The 21,433-nt window shown below is 36.2% G+C and overlaps 1 protein-coding gene and 1 long non-coding RNA gene across 8 annotated transcripts in view; one reads left to right on the top strand and one right to left on the bottom strand.

The window, feature by feature from the left end:
* The window catches only part of SMOC2 (SPARC related modular calcium binding 2), a 149,370-nt gene extending 128,998 nt beyond the window's left edge, over positions 1-20,372 (top strand). For 2 of the 7 annotated variants that reach the window (XM_072035807.1, XM_072035810.1), the window contains exons 10-13: positions 12,772-12,874; positions 13,810-14,057; positions 15,812-15,855; positions 18,674-20,372. In XM_072035807.1, the coding sequence (XP_071891908.1) occupies positions 12,772-12,874; positions 13,810-14,057; positions 15,812-15,855; positions 18,674-18,697 (419 nt within the window). In that variant the 3' untranslated portion in view covers positions 18,698-20,372. Of the gene's footprint in view, positions 1-12,771; positions 12,875-13,809; positions 14,085-15,811; positions 15,856-18,673 lie in introns of all 7 variants that reach the window. The other 5 variants (XM_072035806.1, XM_072035809.1, XM_027454223.3 and 2 more) reach the window with 3 other exon arrangements.
* Positions 4,016-11,955, bottom strand: LOC110353698 (uncharacterized). Its single transcript, XR_002404487.4, has 4 exons — positions 11,699-11,955; positions 8,390-8,431; positions 7,717-7,802; positions 4,016-4,997 (listed from the first exon to the last, which is right to left on the bottom strand). It is a non-coding gene; the product is annotated as an uncharacterized lncRNA (long non-coding RNA).
* Positions 20,373-21,433: the final 1,061 nt, after the last annotated feature.

Genomic DNA, 21,433 nt, shown 5'->3' with positions numbered 1-21,433 from the left:
TTATGCTATTTTCTTAATTCAGAAAATTATGAGTGATATATAGCAAGTGAGCTCACTATGGGACACAGTGAGTGATGAGGTTTTCCCTCCTTCTACAATGGACTTTCAAAATTGTTCAAGTGCACAAAAAGATAAGGGCACCTTTTATTTCTTATATGTCAGATGATACTCATGAGTGAACGTATTTTCAGTCATAATACTGATGAATGCATTTATTTACTTGTTTGCAAATTTATTAAATTAAGGATTCGTGTCCCTGTACGTAGCCTCAAGTCAAGTTTCTCCTCACAGATTAATTTTCCCAGTCAGTTGTTTAACTTCAGCACTTTCCCTTAGTAATATATGTAATTTGGGGACAAGTAGGATTTAATTGGGTTTGTCTGTAACTTAACCAAAATTTGAACTCCTTTCTTCAACAACAAAGTATTCATTTCCCAACCCTGCTGTCCCCAGTTGCCTGGTTTACATTTTATCTCTGTTTACAGATAAACCAGAATGCTTTAACACAGGAAAGATAAAGTGAGGACATTCTATACTCATTATATTCTCAGTAGAGTCTACAGATAAATGCTTGTCATAAAAAGAAACCACTGCAATTCATTCTTAAAATCTGTACTGAGAGCCATACAGTTCCATTCTTGATGGGTTTTTCCTGAAATTTTTTTATTGACATTGTCAATATTAATAGAATCCCTCAAGTACATGAGAGATTAAACGTAATAATTTTTTTAATTCAGGAAAACAGAAAAACAAAAGGTCATCAAAAATTGTTGTAAAATTTGGAGTTCCTACCCTCTCTTTTCTTGATAATAGTTTCTATGTTTATATATCCATGAAATGCTTAAACCATATTGGTCCTGCTCCAGAAGACCACAGACATTAGAACAACCTAAAATGCACTTAATATTCAAGATAATCCTAGATACTTTACCAAGCCATGTCATTAAACATAACGTTTGGTGAAGTTTGTGATGGTATTCTGTAGGAACCCTGAGTTCTCCTTTCATTTAAAATTTAGTAAATTGAATGGAACATATTTCATGACAAGAAAAAGGAAAGACAGCTGAAATGAAGATTACACTATGTGTTTTGAATGGAAGCATACCTATCAAATTGAGACTTCACCAGTGAAGTACCCTATATTATATTTTGGTTATATGAATGATCTTTTTTTTTTTTGTTCTTTTCCTTGATGTCTGAATGTTTGGTTCTCTCCAGCTCCCATATTTTTTCCACTGAATTTTATTTTATCAAAGAAGTTGTGTTTTCTTCCCTCTTTTTGTCTCCTAAGTGTAACATTTATCTTGAATAATAGACAAGTTAAATACTCAGTTTTAAATAGAATGGATTTATAGATAGAAAATTAAATCCAACAGACTTAATGAATCCCTATATCACACAGGCTTCTGGTGTGAATAAGCAGTGCTGGGAAAGAGACAAACAAACAAACAAACAAAAACACAACTTCAACAACAAAAAACCCAACATTTAAAAAGTGTCTTACAGAAGGAAAAAGTCCTGCTTAATTGTCAGTTCCCACACCTCTATTGTTTGGTAAGGCAGAAATCATGAATCCAAAACATGCAAGGCAAAAAAAATTACTGAGAATTCAACTCATCAGAGTGTAAAGTGTAGGGGCTTTGATCCAGCAAAGCCCTGAAACACATGCTTGTCTTTAAGCTTATGCTTTCATCTGATTTAGTGAGAGCACTCTGTTATTCTACTTGCCAGGTTTTTTGGAAGATGTTTGTTGCATTTCTCTACACCACACAGGATTAAACCATAACTTAACGAACATGGTGTCCAGTCTGAAGCTATTGTTATTTTTCTGGAGAAAATGTCATAATGTGGCAGTAGAATTAATTTCTGACAGTCTTTGTTCTGAGAAGTTTGCTTACAACAAAAGGAACCCTTCTGTGGACAGACAATAGCTTGATGATTAGAGCACTCAGCTGAGGAGGAGAGGACCTAGGTTCAACTCACTGATCCAAACCAGACAGAGCAGGGAACTGAACCTGACTCTAGTGTCAGAGATTAGGGTGTTCCACTGGGATAACAGCAAGCCAGGTTCAGCCCCCTGCTCTGTCTGGTTTGGATCAGTGAGCTGAACCTCAGTCTCCCCCATCTCAGCTGTGTGCCCTCATCAGGAAGCTATTTGGCCGATGGAACGGGGTGTTTTGCTCTTACAAAAAAAAAAAAAAAAGTTAATTATGCACCAGAATAAAATCCAAATTACCCAATCCTGACACTTTCCACATGATGGAATTGTTTTCTGGCCAGGCCGAGAGAGAGAGAGACTTTGTGGTCACACACTGAGGGAGCCAGAACCAATAAGATATAAAACCCCTTTGTCTCTGCAAATGCAGCTAAATGCAAAGAGATTCAGACACATTATCTACATGGCTTTGGCAGCAGCAGGAAAAACAAAACCACCAGAAGCATCCTCATGGAAAGCCAGAGCTGTCTCAGTGACCTACAGTTTTGTTTGGAGGAGAATGGTGGAGGAGGATTTATCTTCTATCAGCATCAGTGCAGTGGGGGTGTCTGTGTCAGAGCACAGGCTGTCTATGAGAGTTCACCTGAAACTTCAAGCGGCTATTTCCCCCACTGTTTTCTGTGCCTCTCTTCTCTCCCTTGGTTTTCTACCTGATTCTCTCTAATTTCTGTGCTTGTCTCCTCCTTTCACTGCCCTTTCTATATATTCACATCCTTCTGATTCCCTTAAATTCTGAACTTCTCATGCAAAGAAATTTGCTTAAAATTATTTTATATTTTATTTTATTTTATTTTATTTTATTTTATTTTATTTTATTTTATTATTTCATTTCATTTCATTTCATTTCATTTCATTTCATTTTATTATTTTTTTGTAATGGCACATGTGGTTGATCCCTGGCACAAATCCCTCTGTGGCTGTGCTCATACCAGCTGACAGAAATGGATGGGTTTATCTTGTCCTTGTAATCCACACACACATATCAAATTTCTTAATCTAATCCTAGGCATTTTTAAAAGTTTAAACATCTTTATTCTCCCTACCTTATCTTCTGCATTCCATTTCTAAACACACAGTAGAATTTCTTCCTTTTTTAAAAAAAAGAAAATAAATATTTTTTATGAGAATTTAGCATTTCAACCCTTTTATAGTCATCTATACAGGGTTTAATTACTGTAGTCAGATGAAGTTCATGGACACAACATCTTTATCAGTTAGAATTTGCAGTGCTGTATATCTCTAAGCATGGCATGTGGACCTCTGATTTTGATTGAGTGCACTCATTCACTTGAGGTGAAAAATTACCACTACTTACTACATCAATATTGGAGTACACACATTTATATTGAAGAAGTATTCACAGGAGAGTTAGAATGGAAATGTAGAGTGAATGAATTGTAATCAGAGACATTATTTCAGTTCCATTCACCCATAAGCAGGCACCTGCTGTTGCAAAATGCGTCTGGAAATCATGTTTGTCTTGTTTCCATCTGTCTGCATTTATGCAGCAGCAGATAGCAAGATGCCAGAGAACCCCTTTTTTATGTTGCTGTTGTTGTGTTGTCAACAAATGAGATTTCATAGTCTGCTCCAGAAATAAGACACACATGTTCCTATACTTGTGTACCCAAGCTCAATGTTACATCAGTTCCAGACAGTCCATATCATGTCAGCCTGTGAATAAAATGGGGTCATTTTTTTTTCCAGAACAATTCCCTCTGTTGGAGAGTACATCTCTGTATCTTTGTCCCACAGTTAGTAAGCCTGAGAAGGTTTTCAGTTTTCAATACTCTCTCTTTTCAGCCTTATTGGATATTACTTGCTAATACTAAATGACTGACTATGGGCAACATGATTATCATTGTGCTAAAGGTTGTAGAGTGGGCTTCTGCACAAAATGTAATGAAATCCAGGCCTTGACAAGGCTGCAGCTAGGTTCCCAAGCAAATCTAGGATGTGCAGTACACAAGGGAAACAGACCACACTGTACACAACGAAACTAGCGTACAGTGTAGCGGTTCAGTGAGGAAACCGTCCTCATAATCCATAACGGAGTGCTATCATGTAATTGGATCTCCATGGTGTAAGATGACCCAAGGCACTTTGTAATCAAACCAAACGCCGCTAACTATTTTACATGAAGTCAGCTGCATTGCATCCCTCCTGGCAGACACTTTAGAACCATAATTACATTCATCTCCATATTTAATTTACTCCATTGTGCTTCTGTCATTGCAAGATCTTTTCTACCAAGCACTATGTGTTCATTTCTTCAATGCTTACTGTAAATGGCAAATTAAGCATGGCATCGGTTTTAACTCTGAATTGCCCTACTCTTGGTGGGATGAAGTCAAGCTCATAATTACTTGAATATTAGTTTATTGTGGTTTAACGGGGGACACAGTATTATATTTGGCTTGGGGAATCCATTCCAAACAGATGCCAACTTGCAAAGAAAGTTTGTTTGCAATCCTGCTAGAGGTAAAGAGCTCTCTGTCAGTCCTGGAGAAGTGAGCTGGGTAACAGTGAATTAGGAGTGGATCTTCATTTTTAAACTAAATGAACAGTCTAATTGTTAAGGTCTGAGCCTGCAATTTGTCATAGTATCCCCACTTCCTCCAGCAGGAATTAAGGGTGTTTCATTCTTGCATAATACCATACCTTGTAAAAGTTTCATACTGAGCAATTGTGAGGATGCATTTATGCTTTTGTATTAGTCATTTTACAGCTTTTTTATTTAGCAAAGGATGAGGCAGTGAGATTTGAAATGTTATTTGTAGAGGAAGTCTGCCATGTTTAATGGAGAGTATCCAGGAAAGTAAAAACTGCCAATCTCAAATTAAATACTACATAAGAAAATTCATAGATTTTTGTGATGCCAGGTTTCCAAGGACTGGTTCATTCCATAGTGTTCAAGTAATACTTTAGTGGTTCTTGCTGACTCTTGTTTCACTTCAGTTACTTCCAGAATTTCCATTTTATAAACCTATTTTAATCACTGCTGTAAAAAAAAAAATAATTCTGAGTTAAAATTTATTATATAATTAATGATCCAAGAAATAGCCATCCCTGCCTCTCCTTATTCCCAGCTCCCCTCTGTGTTTGCAATCCAATTTTTAATTCTTTTATCTGCAATTTATGGAAGTGAGGGAGAAAAATAATCAAATAATTGATGAAAAATTTACTTCTAATTCAAGTTCAGTTATTGTAGGTTTCTGTATAAGCAAAATCTAGCATGGGTGAGATTCTGATAGTTCACCTGACTGCTTGCAATCTATCTAGATCTTCTGCCTCCTTTCTGTTACCTCCTTCCCTGTCTCCTTTTACAACAATATGTTTTGTTCCCCTGTAGCAGTGTTAAATGGTGATAATTGGTGGTTCTGTCACTGCTTTCATCTCCAGGGTAGAGACACACCAGATCACTGCATCTTTAGGACTTCCCACTTGTTAGCCACAGGTAGGGTTGCTCTTTATCATGTCTACAATTGGATTAAAAAAAAAAAAAAAGGCAACAAAGCAGTGTTTCAGAGGTGCACCTATCATGTATGTATGATACATGATAGTATGTATCATGTATACATGATACATGATGTATCATGAAGTATACTTTGAGGTGTTGAATGGTGTCTTTAAGGACTGCTGTCTTTTACATCTCCATCTACCTCATGTTATGACAGAATAAGGACTGCAGAGTAGCATGAAAGCTTTGCTTTCCTCTGAACACCTGGTACCACACTGTGGGAAGGGACTCTTCAAAAATAGCTCTCATAAAACTGTGCTTCTCGGCTGACTGAATTTTAACTTAGCTCTGAATTTCCTTCATCTTTTTGCTTTAATGACCGTAGCTTTAATTTTACTTTAATGTTCTTAGCATCAGAATAGAGAGCTTTCTAGTGGCATTAGTTGAGAATGAATACTTTGGGAATTTTTAGTTGATGTCTCCAATGATAACAGTCTCAGTAAGAGATATCCAGAAAGTTTTGTAGAAAAGACTGTTTTTCAGGCACATTTCCAAGGAACAGGCTGCTTAGATTAATTAAATAATGTAAAAAACATCCCCACTAAGCAAGTCCCCATAGTTCAATTTTTCCAGCAGGAGACCAGAATCATGCACCTTATTTGTGAGGTCACTTCCATAATTGCAACAACATACTTCTTTTGTAATAGCTTTTCCTTTTTAATAGATATTTAAATAGAGGTAATTAAATATGGTTATTTATACCCATCTCCTGAGAGGTTAACATAGCAGCACCATGAAAATACAAGTAAATTAGAAGTAGTAAATTTCTGTTAAAAAAGATTGCATTTTGAATCCATGAGTAATATTGGTTGTTAATTGTTAAGACCCTCAGAGTGATAACGTGGAGATTCAAATGCCATACCATACTATACAAAACTGGATTTCAAAATATTTAAATTTAATAAGTTATAGTAGAAAGTGTTACTGCAGTCAGAAATACCATCTGTACATGTATATCTCAGGGACAGGTAGTCATGAAATATTACCATATTTGTAAGGCAAACTTTTCTGAAAATTGGATCCAGTTGTTTTTTGCTTCTTGACCTTTTTGGGTGCCCATTTCTAATCATGAAGCTCTTCTGTCTGTGTCCTAATCAATGGGTGATAGTCACGGTGCGTTTGTGTCATGGTGCAAACACCATCCAAATACATTTTGTTTCTTACATGTACACTAGAACTGGATCCACATGGCTATGTTGCAGATCATGTTCTGGTGGCAAGGTGACAAGCATCTAAAGGTTAGGAGTTTACATTGGCTCAGGCTGAACATAAATGTTCATAATTTCAAATTCTCCTCAACATACTGAAATGTCTTTGGCCTCCTAAAGTGGCATAGATAGTGTATAGGTAGTGACTACTTAATAAAAACATCATCTGCTTTGTGTCCAGATAGGCAGCAAAGGAAGCAAGACCTTCTTATCGTTTGAGTTTTCAGACCTTTTTCCTGGACTTAGTCAAAACTAGGAAGGTAGAAGTCCACAAAAAATGTTTAAAAAGGCAAATAAAATCCACAGACCTTCTCAAGTTCTGCTTTGTATTTTGCATGGCATTAGAGAGAATTACAGCTCATCTCTTCCTGTTTTCACAATGACATCCCTGAACAGTTAGAAGCAAGAAATTTGCTTCCTAAATCCCTTTCAAACTCTTACAGAGGAACAATCAAATTAACAAGTGGTAGTCAAAAGTTAGTCATTTCATATTGTCTGTGTGAGGAATGTTTTAACATAGTTATGCTATGACATTCTGATTTTCTTTTCCTTGTTTAATAATAATATTTAAAGAACTGAAATAAATGGAATGAGCTGCTTTTCCTGTCACCCTAGCCCAACTTTGTTATTCAGTTGCCTGCAAAAACTGTTTATAGGATCTGTTTCTGTTATGAACATTATCCCTTCTTTCCACAACATTTACCTGGAAAATAAGAGTAGCTTGATCCTAAGTGAACTTACAAAACAGACATACAGAATTAATCACAAGCACCTTTACATCATCTGAGAGCATAGGTTAGTGGTCTAGGCTTCCTCAGTAGGGAAGAAGAGATACATTTTGAGGGAGATCCTAACCTATCCTGTTCTAAGAAAAAGTCTAAGGAAGTTGGGATGAATGCCTTCTGAATGTGTTCCTTTATACTGAGCTTAGATAATGGTTATGGGTGAGACATCTCATTTCAATAGACATAAATTCAGCAAATCCCACTCACTGCACTTTGGTATGATATGAATGTCTGGGATTGTAGGGTAGGGCCCTGAAAGAGCATCCTTTGCTGACTCTTCTGTTTCCCCACCCCTGAAATTCAAACAGAAAGATCATTTTAAAATAGTAACAAAAATAAAGCTAATAAATAAACATGGAGAATTGAAATCTGATACCTGCACTTTTCCAGAAATAATACTTCTTCCCTTTAAGACTTAGAGTTCTGTGGCTACAAAGCAACGGACCTGTAGCTCCCTTCCAGCTAACATCCGTTCTGTCCTACTTTATTATTTTTGTGCTGGTCTGTTCAGGACACAAAAACACTGACCACAGTGCTACAGAAAAAAACACAATTGTATTCTTCCTCAAGACTTGCCATCAGCAAGATCTCTGGTCAGTCTTAAGGTTATAAGAATGGCCTTGTCTTGGCTCTCTGAAGCACAGGACAATTTAAGAAGAAATTAGAAGAAAGGCTAAGAGAAGCTGAATATATATAGAGAGGTGATATCTCATTGCTAGGCCAAAAGGATACATTTGGAAGAAAAAAAACACAAAATTTGGATAAGCACAGATATGGGAGAGTTTGGCTCTGAGTTTAACTTAATTCTTTTAATGTGTAAGAGTATTAAAGAAAAAAAAAACAAAAACAAAAAACCACCACCAACAAAAAAAACTAATACCTGAGGGATGTTAACAAGGAGAAATGATGATATCCTCAAATCCTGTAGGATAGAGAGAGTAAGAGGGAGATAATTACTGTTTGTGAGAGGTTACCCAGAGGTGCAGTAAGGGAAAAAACTGTAATGAGCCATAAAACCACTGACTCTGTTGAGGTCATGATTTTAGTCTCCAGCAGAGTTACAAATTTCAGTTCCCAGACTCATCTTTGGAAGCTTTTATTTTTTATTTTTTCCTTCTGGAACAGGGCTCAGGCATAGCTCAGGAAGTCCTCCATAAAATGAGGAGGACCCTGTGCATAACTAGACAAACAAAAACTTTTTGTGATTTATATAGGTCAACAGAAATAAAGTCCTGAACTTTACATATACATTTTTATAGTGTAATAGTCTAAGAAAAAGTATTTTTCCTGCATTTTCTGCTATCCAAGCATAACCATTAGCACTGACAAATCTTGTTAAATTCAGTTTTTACTTATACCACTCTTACAGTACAGTCCAAGCTGCAAAGGAAATATCAGTAGTTATGTTCATTCTGATTTCAGGCAGATCAAAACTTATTTATTATCTAAAGAAATATTTCAGTGTTTGAGCAGACTGCTAAGCCTGATTTTCATATAAACAAAGAGGAAATGAAAGGGGAATTTTAGATTTGGTAGTTAAAAGTTGCCATACTTTTAGTTACATGAGTGACCAACTCAAGAGAGTTTCCTCCATTGCAGGAAGATTAATGTAAACTCCCTTTTAAAATGAATAATCTTACCTATTGTATGAACATTTAAAAAAAAAAAAAAAAGAACAATGTGTGTTTCTTGCTGTAACTTCAGATGTTCAGTATAATATATTCTTCCAAGATTGATAGTAACAGATTATTATCAACCAAGCAGGAAGCTCCAACTTCAGAAGGTTTACAGGTACCTATCCACCAATTAACTCCAAAAATCTATTATTCATATGAATATAAGATAGATTTATACAGACATGTATATATAAATATGAGGTATATAATAATATAATGAAGATTCTTTGATTGCCTTTATGCTGTAGTTGAAATAAGGTGCTTGTGCATTCTCTCCATTTGTGGTATGCATTTGTTGGTCTAAGGTTTACTCTGAGTAAAACTATCCTTAAAGCAAACACTCAATTCTATGCTACATCTCTGAACCTGTAGGGCAACTTCATGTGGTTTCAACTTCAACACTTTGACAACAAATATTATTTATGTAAGCTGTGAAATCCACACAGGACAAGCAGCTGCACAAGAAAAATTTGTAACACTTAAACCATAGTAAGAAACATAAGGCTCCCATAACAAACTATGCTTTCCCTTTCTCTATTTAGTCCACTAAGAGTGAATTATTCTTTATAATCAAGCTAAAGCTCCCCTAGTCTTGCCATTTCATCTGCAAGTTTGTTGAAAATTAAAGCTCAGCATGAAGCCTCCAGAGAATTATTCTGAGTTAATAACACCTGCAAAGAACAGAGATTTCACTGTGAGGTAAATTGCTGTGTGATTGCCCACACATCAGCAAAAATTATAATTGGGAGAAACTGAATATTTTCTCTGTATTTAACTGGTGAGGATTTTGTGGGGTGTCATTTTACGTTAAATAGTAGAGTTATAATTTGGAATGTTTCACAGCAACAGATAATGTTTGTTTTAACAGCAAGATTTCTTTTCTATGAGAAGATTTCTGTTACTGTCGGCTGCTATTTCAACTTTATGCAAAGCACATTTAGAAACCTGTCTTAATCTTAGGGAAAATTATCAGAGATCAGCTTTAAACTGTGTTTTTTTCCCCCTGTGATTTCTTGTAAATTGAAAAGTTAATTCTTTCTCCTACCTAACTGTACCTCATAAATATTAAGCTAAATAATGATATTAATCTCTACATCTATAGCATATGTACACACAGCAGCTCCCTGGACAGCAATGGAAACTACCCAAAGCAAACTTTTTTGTTTCTTACAGATGATTCAGGAATACACTAATAACTGACATGAAAAAGTCAGATGGTGTTCCTAAATCAAATTGGATATTAACATTATCATATATCCCCAAAAGGAAAGAGAAACAAAGAAAAAGTCAAATTATCTTGTCTCCATATTGTCCTGCATTCTTATACACTGAGGTATTACTGTCTGCAGTTTCCAAGAGCCCTCTATCAATTCACAACGCATGTTTGGAGTAGGATTCAGGCTTCTGTTTTATGACAGTGACAACCCCAGCAAGAAATGGATGAAGCTTGTATCACTCACGACAGTTCTACATGGGCAGCTAATTTTTGCCTGCGCTTTGAAGAGAACCAGCTCTGGTCCTCCGACAGAGAATCTGTGCTGGCAAGATGTAGTGCTGAACTCAATAGATTACTTAGAGACTTAGTTGCTTTATTCAGGCACATTGCCATGCAGCATGGCTGGACGTGCCTTCTGGATTGGAGCAGTTTGGGCTCTGCCTGTTCATCTCTGGGTGGAAGGGTTTTTGTGTCTTTCAAAGTTACAGGGTTTCATTTAAATCACAGTGCACAACATAGTTTGAGCCTTACTTACTAGAAAATTCTTTGTTCTAAAAGAATATACTTCTGAATTATGTACTGAATACTGCCAGGAGTTTGTAGGTACACTCCTCTGTCCCTCCCTATTAATCTCCTGCCACCTTTATCACTTATGCAGCTGACAGAGATAGCTCAAGAGCTTGTCTCACTGAACTCAAATTTAGGACTGTAATCATAGCAATGTCTTTGTGCATGTGTTTTTGTTTTGGTTGGTTATTTTTGTCCTTTTTTACTCCAGTTGTAGCAGAAAAAAAAACAAAAAAACAAAAAAACAAAAAACAAAAAACAAACAAAAACACCAACAAACAAGAAAACAATATAAAACGAACAAAAAACACCAAAACCCTGGTTAAAGACTAGAGGAAGAGGAACATTCCTAGGAGAATGACATCTGGTTTCAGATGTGTACTCTTAGCGTAGTAGAACTTGCTTCACAGAATTCCTGTCATATGCCTTTCATAGTTACTCAATAAAATATCCCTGGTGCAGAAGGCTAACTCATAAGAGACAGGGAACTCATAAATTCATGAATGTGTTGGACAATAACACGTAGTGGGTGCTGCTGCTGATATTCAAAATAGCTGAGTTATCCTTACTGTAACACAGCTTAGGGCTAATATAACACAGGTTCATTTCCTTGTATCAACATGGGATGTATTAAAAAATAATTTGCTGGGCAAGATGAGGATTTTCAGGCACAGATAATTCTACTACCTGCTCCAGAAGCCACTGAGAAGTTTAACAAAATAACAAATACCTTCTGATTAACTTATCTTCCTTTCCCACAACCCTTCAGAGCATTTTCCTTTTTCACTTCCAACAAGAATTGTAGGTAAGTGGGCTTCCAGCACAGAATCACCTGTGAATGGTGGCCTCCAGCTTCAAGCTTGTGATGTCTGTGTCACTGCTCATGGATCATGCTAGAATTTATCTCAGCTGTTACAGGGCTAGGCGAAGACCTGGTGTATGGCTCAGGGCTATAGGGAAGAAGAGAGGAAGCAGGTGTGCTGTATAAGCATACCTCCATGTGTCAACAACCATTCTCTTGTCAGATGGATTTATCAGCTCCAGCTGCACTGCTCTAAGAGTGGATCTTTCAGTATATATTTATCTAATGTATTATGTGTATGAAATATGCTGTCAGTTTCTTTCAGATGAGAGTTTTGTAGCATAAGGAATGTAATTATATGAATGGTCTAGCATCACCATAGGTTCTCACAGTATGATCCAAAGAACCATCTAACAGCATCCTATTTTGCTAAGTACTGTATAGTTGTAATTAATCCCTAGAGAAAAGCCAAAGAAGAAATGAGTTGATTGCCATTTAAAATATCAGAAAAATGATACACTAAGAGAATGTGTGTTGAGAAAACCACTGGTAGTTCAGAGAAGCAAAGGTGGAAAAAGAAAAGGTGTTGTGCTGTGGGTTTCTAGTCCATGTTTCAAATGTTCTGTGTGATGGACAAACTTCTGCTGTTTCAAAGCTTCTCTTTTCAAAATGGGAAAACGTGGATAAAGCATCTTAAAGAGGTAAGAATAATGCCCCATCTGAAAAATAGGACTCCAAGGTATACAAACCACTTTACTAGATGTAAGGGGATGTAAAGGGATGTTTTTCTATTCCTGCTCTATGATACAGATATATGCCTGAATTTAGGTGCTTTTCTATGAATTAGGTTCTAAATTTGCGCGCCATTTATGGGAGTTCTGTGTACATGAGTCACATCTATAACGTTGAAAGATTCTTGGAAGTTAAATGTCATAAAAATAGGAGACAATAAAAAAAAATCATCAAAAACAACAACAACAAATCACTGTTGTTTTTTCTAGGTTGTCCTGGGGCCAAGAAGAATGAGTTCCTGACGAGTGTTTTGGATGCACTGTCCACAGATATGGTGCATGCAGTCTCTGATCCATCATTGTCTTCTAGCCGGTGGGTTTCAGATCCTTTTTTTTTTTTTTTTTTTTTTTTGTCTTTAAAAGGGCTCTGGCAGTGGTGAATGAATTGTTAAAAACTTTGAGAGGTAATTCTTCTCCTGCCTTCACAAAGGGTAAATTTCCAAGAATCTATCTGTCTAGGATAGTTTACTTCAAATTTACCGCTGTGGAATACGTCCACTAAACAGAGATACACCTGATGGCTGAGTTCTCATCATCATCAGAACTTAAATTTATCTGTAGCTTCTGGTGCAACTGTGCCTTGGTCTTTCTTTTTCTTGTCAGCCTTTGCTTGATGAATATGTGCTGCCTTCCTGATTTATGTTTTGCCTACTTGCTACTAAAACAAATAAATGCTTTCAACACCCATAATTAAAAATACATAATTAAAAACACATAAGTGTTGGCAAACTTTGGGCATCTGCAGGTCAGGTGCTTACTACCTGAAAGGAGGGGGCATTTATTATTATAGCTCACCCTGTAATTCAGTACATTTTGGTGTTTTATCTGAAAGCATCCATCATGGGTTGTAATTGAGTCTAGGTATTTGGTGATGTTGACTGTTGACATACTTCAGTTATGTAGATTATGTGTTTTCATGTTCCCACCATGTCTGTCTTTCATTTATTTCTCTCTTCAGTTTTCTTTGTTTAAGGAAATGAAAGGAGAAGGCGCAATGTTCTGAGAACTGTGCTGACCTCAATACAGCTTAAGAGAATTAACTAAAAGGAGATTATAGCCCTTTGGGTAAAATTTAGCATGCAGTTGGCCAAACTGAAAAGAGAAATATTCACTGCAAGAAACTAGTAGCCAAAAGCAGAGAGGCTCATGTAGCAAAACATCTAACAATGCTTTAACTATTCAGAAGCAAAGGAATAAACCGAGGTTTCAGCATTAGAATAAAGACTTAACACCTATTTTCTGTTTCAGGGTTTCAGAACCTGATCCAAATCACACTCTGGAAGAGAGAGTAGTCCACTGGTATTTCAAACAACTAGATAAAAATTCCAGTGGTGACATTGGAAAGAAAGAAATTAAGCCTTTCAAAAGGTTCCTAAGAAAGAAATCAAAACCTAAAAAATGTGTGAAGAAGTTTGTGGAATACTGTGATGTGAACAATGATAAGTCCTTGTCAGTTCAAGAATTAATGGGTTGCCTGGGAGTAACAAAAGAAGAAGGTAAAGCAGAAACAAAGAAACGCCATAGTAAGAACCTTTTATATCTTTTTGTCTAGATTTTTCAACCCATAGCTTTTGTTTAGGGCAGATGACAGGAAAGCAGCTTTTGGGTATGCAAATTATCTCTTTGTTCTGAGAGAAACAAAAGCTTTTCAGCCCAGTAGATGCTTGTTTGTTGGAAATATGCTTCTGCATTTAGAGCAGGAAACCTGAGGATACAATGCCATTGACATGACACCATATCATCACTGAAAAGCCTGTTCAATGTCATTATTGTAATATGTTCTGAATGAGTGCAAGTATCACACTCGTACTTTCCTGGATTCCTGCTGGGAGGAAAAAACGTTGTTGAGCTTTCTAATGACTTATTTCTCAAATGTGGTTTAGAGATGATGTGAGGAATGTGGTCATCTACCAAACAGGTGGGACAATTGTCAGTTACTTGCTGCAAAACTGATAGAAAGAGGAACAATTAATTACAGTGTATAATGGTCCTTGCAGAATTCAGTCACACAATTCCTGAAAACAAAGAAGAATCTAAAATACTTTGTAAACAATAGAAGAACATATACAGTAACTCCATACTGTAAGAAGCTGTAGAAAATTAATGTGGGCAAATTGTTCTGTTTGCTTTGGACACTAAAATGTAGCCAGGAGAGTAAAATAAAAGAGCCAAAGGAAATGAAGAGCATGACAGGTGGGAAATGGTTATATTCAAGTCTAGAAAGGTTATGTTGCAGAAAGGCGGAACAGCTCTATGTTGCACTAATAAATTGTTCATGTCTCATGGAAATGGATCTCTCAAAACAAACATGAAATCAAGATTTTTTTTCTGATATTTTGTGGACTTAATAATAATACCTTGCAATTTTCACTTATGCAAAGGTAAAATCCTGTATATGAAGGTGGCTGAATATTGTTGTCTTTATGCTAGAAAAGTGGAAAAAATAAATGTAACACTTTCTTTTTCATTTAGACTATTTGGTAATCCAGTGTCTTAAAATGGAGGCCACTATAGTCACTTCATATTTTAACATCCACCTCAAAACAATTCTATCCTGCCATAGCCAGCACTCTTCGCTTTTATACTAGGTGAAATTGGGTCTGACATCATTGTAACTGAGATTGACAAAACCAAGATGCTAAGTTCTGCCCTAGCCTCCCAAGTTTGCTTGTGAAGTTGAATGAATCAGCAGACTGATATAACTGGTTTACTTTTATCAATTTTTATTTTTATTATTTCTCTCTTCTTTTAGAGGATATCTTGGATTTTGACACTAAGCAGAAACTTAAAAGCCAGCAGCAATAATCTTGCTGTTTTACAGATTAAATGTGAACAACATATTTGGCTGCTAGACCTGTTTCTGTGCAATATCTTTAAGTAAACTGAATACTTCCAGACAGTCTTTGCTTTTACATGCTTCTTTCCCACAAGTATAGTAGGCTATATTTACCCCTAAAGATTTAATAAGTTTGAAATACTCAATACTGAGTAGGTGCAGTCTGCAAATGCCATGTATTAGCTGGCCAGAAAAGCTGTCATTCAGCATTCATATGAAAGAAGCAATGCTGGTACTGAGGAAAGGGGGGAAAAAGAAAAAAAAAAAAAAAAAAAAAAAAGATGTTTCAATTAAAGATTTTTTTTTTTTTTAAACTGCAGTTACCCTGCTCTAAAAATTGCTTTTTTTTTTATCAGTTCTTAGGATGCTACATATAACTTGCAAGTCATATTTATGATGTTTTATTTCTTTTAGCAGCTCCTAAAACCAACACTGAGAGCACTTCACCTAGCAGGCAGGTGAGTACTGAGGAGAGCAAAATCTCTATTTCTGTTATCATTGCAGCTTCAGAATGCATTAGTCTGCTATTCTACACGAAAACACAGATCAGTGTCCTAATTAACAAATCTTGGTTTTGTATTTATCTAAGAAAAGTCATTCAGTCAACTACAGGTGCAGAGAAAATGTACCAAAATGCAAAGTAGAATAGGGCTGCCTGTGGATGTTCCTAGTAAAGTGTAAACTGACATCCAGGCTAGTGATAATTTGATGACTGTAACTGAGCCTTCACATGTCTTCTGCATTCCTGAATGACAGCATTCCCATACACTTTTAAAAAAGTGTCCTGCATTATCTTCATTTACCTTTTGCTTTAACTGAATTCTGTTAACCTTCCTATGTCATACTATAGACGCAAATTTACAGTGATTGAAATTACTCTTTGTGCAACACGCCATGTATTTCCCATACCCTGTGAAAATCTATATATTCTGTGAACACCACTGAATTGCTCTGTGGTGGTTTTAGATACCTTTAAAGATCTTAGTAGAAAGAAAAGAGCTGTCATTTTGAAATGCCTTTGCTGACTCTGTAAAATGATGCTAGAGAACATAGGATTTGCATCAGTCTGATAATGTATGCTAAAACTAAAATTGGTTTGGTCTGTGGAATGATTGCAACAAATAAAATGTCAAGTGCCCTGACAACATAATCCATGATCTGTTTTTGCATCAATTTTCTATAAAGACTCTACCTTGCCCTTCTGAATAACACCAGTGTATTTCACTCATAGAGTTTTGGTTACACATGGCATTCAGAGCTAAAAAGGCACAAAAGTAGAATTTTTAAATCAAGGTAAGTTAGACATTGACAAAGAGAGGCTCAAATGGAAGATAAGGAAGAAAGTTAAAAAACAAAACTGACAAAAAACATCTTCATATATCTTTATTTCTATTTTTGTTACAATTAATCCCTCTTCCGGACAACATGGGCACAACTTTGTGACACTTTTACATGTGTCTGAAGAAAGACTTGTGAATCTGCCAGTTATTTTAATAATTTAGTAAGATAATCAACTTCTTACTGTTCTTGCCTCACTTTTGTATTCTTTAGAGAAATTAAATGGTTAATGCCCACAAAAACATCAGTGAATCACAGAATCATAGCATATCCCAAGTTGGAAGGTACCCATAAGGATCATCCAGTCCAATTCCTGGCACCACACGTCTACCCAAAAATTCAGACCATATGACTGTGCACAGTCCAAATGCTTCTTAGAGTTTATTATAACATCAGCTCAGGTAATCCTGTATCTGGGAAAATAGGAATTTGGTTAAAAATACCCCATTAGTTGTGGTCAGTGTCTTCCCATCTATCAGAAAGCTATATTAATTTATTAAAAACTGAACCCAGGGTGAACCTCCCCACAAGCCAAAAAAGCCTTCCTGTCATTGTTGCTATCCAATTTGTTGCTTGCTTTGTCTCTGATTTGTTTGATGTTAGGTTTGCACTTCCTAAGGCAAGCTCAACATTGGTTGTGGGTTTTACCAAAGACCTCCTACATACCTTTGAAGGAATATAAAATGTTCTCGCAGCTTGAGGGATGTGATAAGTTTCTGTTTGTTTAAACAAATGTTTGTGGTCTTAACTTTTCAAGTTCCCTCCACAAATCACTTACGCTTTAAACAAAGCAGCCTGAAAACAATTATCCTGTCGGAACTGAAGAACATTCAAAGGGGTTATTTTAATTATATAATGGCAATTACTGGCACACGTGCATTACACTTGAAGCATGACAAGCCCTCTCCCCTTTCTTGTAATCTGATCCTGACTTGCAGAATCTGTAATAAAAGTGTCCTAGAGCTTCTATTTATTTTTTATTTTTTAATTTTGTCCAATAATTTTGCTGAATCAGCACTAATTATTTTAAAAGCTGTTGCTGACAAATGATAGCCTTGAATTAAGGCTGGCTCAGCAAACCATCTGTTGGCAGTTTCATACTTGAACAATACAAGGCTGCAAATACAGAAGGTGGCTTTCATCACAAAAGTTTTCACTTGAAAGGAAGTTATTAGAAAGAAACTGGACTGGGAAGCTGGTTAAAAGAAACCACTCATCTGAGAAGGAGTGATCAGATTGGTATTATTCAGGAGACGGGCATTCAAAAGCTCATTTTCGACTAGTGCATTATAGTAGTTGTTATATATGTTTATATGTGCTTATGCATGTATTGCTGAATACTTTTTTAACATATGGGCACATTGAAGCTTACAGAATGAAGGCAGATATAGATGCACTAATGTACTAGAAGCAGTTGTTGTTCTAAATGAGGTCAAGTACATGATGGATCTGACCCAACTGAGGCAGTGGCCAGGTGTATTTCCCTTTCTCAGCTCCACCCTGTCCAACAACTCACATACTCACATACTGTCAATGAGACCCAAAGGATCTTTTGCAGCCCAGCCTAAAGTTTACAAGGAAACTATAGAATGTTCATAAGACTTTGGCCAGCAGCCCATTCCGTATGCATCACATGCCATAGAAGGTTATATTGCACCAGGGGCTTGCCTAGGCAATTGCTAGAACTGTGCATTTGATATGTATACATTTAAAGCAGCCATAGGTAAGAAATGGTAAAGATGTTGCTCATACCCTTCATACATGCCATGAAAGCCTACAAGGCACCATCATTGTATTTCCTATATATATGTGTGTGTGTGCAGAGCTCTTGTCCTGACAGTAGCATGTGGATACTGTTGAAATACAAAGAGAGAAATGTTTATACTTGATTATTTGAGGACATCATTAATAATGAAAAATTTTTCAACTGTCTTTCAGCAAGTTTCTAAGAAGCAAGGGTGAACAGCTTACTGATCCAAGGCAGATCTCTTTGACATGTGGGAGATTTCCTCACCAAAAGGCAATAAGAACAACTGTAGTATTTGCACTTTGTACTTAAAATGTAAATTCACTTTGTAGAAATGAAATATTTAAACAGACTTTTTTTTTTTTTTTTTTATCTGTGAAAATGTAATGGCTAGTTTTGAAAAATTATCACATACAATGTATGTGCATTCTTCTGTTGTCTGAAATATGTAAAACGTGTTGGAGATGTAAAAGTTTGCATTTAAACTTTTTTCTTTTTTCTTTTTTTTTTTCTTCTTCTTCTTTTTAGTAGTTCTTTGGCAAATACTAGCAAAGAAACCTGATTCTATGTATTTTGGTTTCAACAGTATACGTTGTTTTTCTTAACCAATACTGTCATTTAAGTAGAGTTACGCTGAAAAGTCTACTGTATTCTCAATTTTGTCCAAGCAGTGTTGGATGCTTCAGATTTCCATAAACTGAGGGAAGTGTGTAAAATGCTGTTGACTTGTTCTTGCAGTTTTTAACTAAACAGAGTTTTTCACCCATGGCAATATTTTGTTTCATGTAGTGTTTATTATTACCAAAGATCATACAATGAGAATGCAACCACTAACCAATTCAAAGCAGTTATTCTACAGTTAGGATTTTTGTACAAAAATGTATCAAAATGTATCCTTTTATCCTTTTTTTTTCTCTTTTGAGGTGCCTGCTAATATAAGTTGTAGTAGTTTTTTTTTCTTTTTTTTTTCTCCCTTCCCCCCCTCCCCTTTATTTTTTTTCAACACAGCAAACCAAGAACAAGTAAGGTGGATAGATTCGACTCCAGTCTGATTCAGCATGATTCTGTGAAAAGCATAGAAGATTTGATATAGATCAGAATTGTAAATCTAACTCTAAAGAGACAGAGAAAGCTAAACAGTTTTGTCAACCTTTTCTTCTTCTACACCTGGCTCTCCCCATCAACTCTTTGCTTTGCCTCGGGGCCCACTAGAGGTAAAGCTGAACAAATTATGAAGAGTTGCCTTAAAGAGGGGCTACTCACATCACCCCTGCCTGAGGGTTCCTTCTTGCTGTCTGAAAGAAGCTCTCACAAGTTTTTGTAACTTCTCTGTCATTTCCTCCCCAGCTCCCAACATTTTTGTATGTGTGCCTAGGGTGAATAAGAACTTGTGGGTGTGAGCAGGAGACCCAAGTAAATAAAGGTTCAGCTCTTAAACAGCTGTGAGTTACAAGGAGCTGGGTTGATCAATGCAGTGGTAGATGGACTGCTGGCATCTAGGAACTGACATGAAAAATGGAAAAAAGGAATGTTGCAACAAGCAGTGATTTCATTTTGGTTTGTTTAAATAATGTGTGGGATCTGACAAGTGACTAACTAATCATAGTAGCACCCTGGCTCAAGCTTTTACCTGGAAAAGCTATGTTGCAAATAAAAATGTTTCATTTTATTTCAACATACGGATATATGCTGAGGTGATAGGAAATACTGTATGCATTGGAATTGTACCCCAGAAAATATGTACTCTAAGCTTTGGTAACAGGAGGAACTAAGTTAGAACTGTGTGTTATCTTGTATTTTTGTATTAAAAAGTATTTGTTATTCTTTTATGATGTTAAGCTTTGAATTTAATCTTCTTTATAGATTAAAGCTCAGTATGTTATCAAACTATGCTAGTGGTTTTCTTCTGTGACATGGAGAATTTTGGAAACAGGTACATACAATTACGACTTCACCATTGCAATAAGTTTACAAGAAACCTCATGACCTCATATTGCACTTATCTTCTGTTCTTTCCCTGACCCCTTACTGTCTTCTTTCCTTAGGTTCATACCTTATTATCTCCCGAAATTCATGCCTTATTTACACCACTACTTTCTCAAAATAGTGATTTTGAGGCCAGATTCTTTGTTGCTGCCATCTCTATATAGTTTCAGCTTGTTCTTTTGCCTCTTAGTGAAGTTCAATGTGGCACTTTTCCCCTCGGTGTAACTGTAAACTGCCGGGCAACCTTCAACCAGACTGGAAATGATGAGCAGAAAAAGGCAGAACATGAGGAATACTCAACAGGCAAAACATGAGGAATATTCAATACCTGAATAGTTAATAGCAGTATTTTGTAATTTTAGATTTTGTAAGAATCATCTAATTCTATCACTGTGGCCTTTGGACACAATACAGATGTGTGCAATTAAATATTTTGCTCTGTCTGTGAATGGAAGATGAATGCTATGTCCATGAATTTGAAGTGGCAGCCTATTTAAACTGGAAAGGTGTGTGGGGAGGCAAATTTTAACTAGCCTTCCTTATTCAAAGAATAGCCTTAAGAGCTTATTAAGTCACAATAAATGCTACATGCATTCTCTTGGATATCCAAGGACTTCTGTAACATTGAGTCATTTGATGACTCAACAGTGATGGAAGCTCAAAGTATGTCATCTTTGTACATGTTTTGGTATTGTCACATAGTTTATGGTCCATATATTTTAGCGATTAGACCATTTTGCTACAATCAATACCTAGTTCTCATAGTTCTATTTAGAGTTCTGATCCTTAAATGGAACACGTTTGAGAGCTTGGTAAATTTGCTTTTAGTTCCTATATCTCCTTTATACACACCTGTGTGTATAGTGAAACTCAGAGAAATCTTGGCTCTTCTAGTTGTAACGAAGCATGGCCTTGATATCAAAAAGGAATCTATGTGGATAGGCCCTCAGGCTCACACCACAGTA

This window comes from Anas platyrhynchos, chromosome 3 (genome assembly GCF_047663525.1).
Source record: "Anas platyrhynchos isolate ZD024472 breed Pekin duck chromosome 3, IASCAAS_PekinDuck_T2T, whole genome shotgun sequence".
In the NCBI taxonomy this organism is placed as follows: Eukaryota; Metazoa; Chordata; class Aves; order Anseriformes; family Anatidae; genus Anas; species Anas platyrhynchos.
Note: the sequence above shows the minus strand (reverse complement) of the source record. Positions and strands in the feature narration are given on the sequence as shown.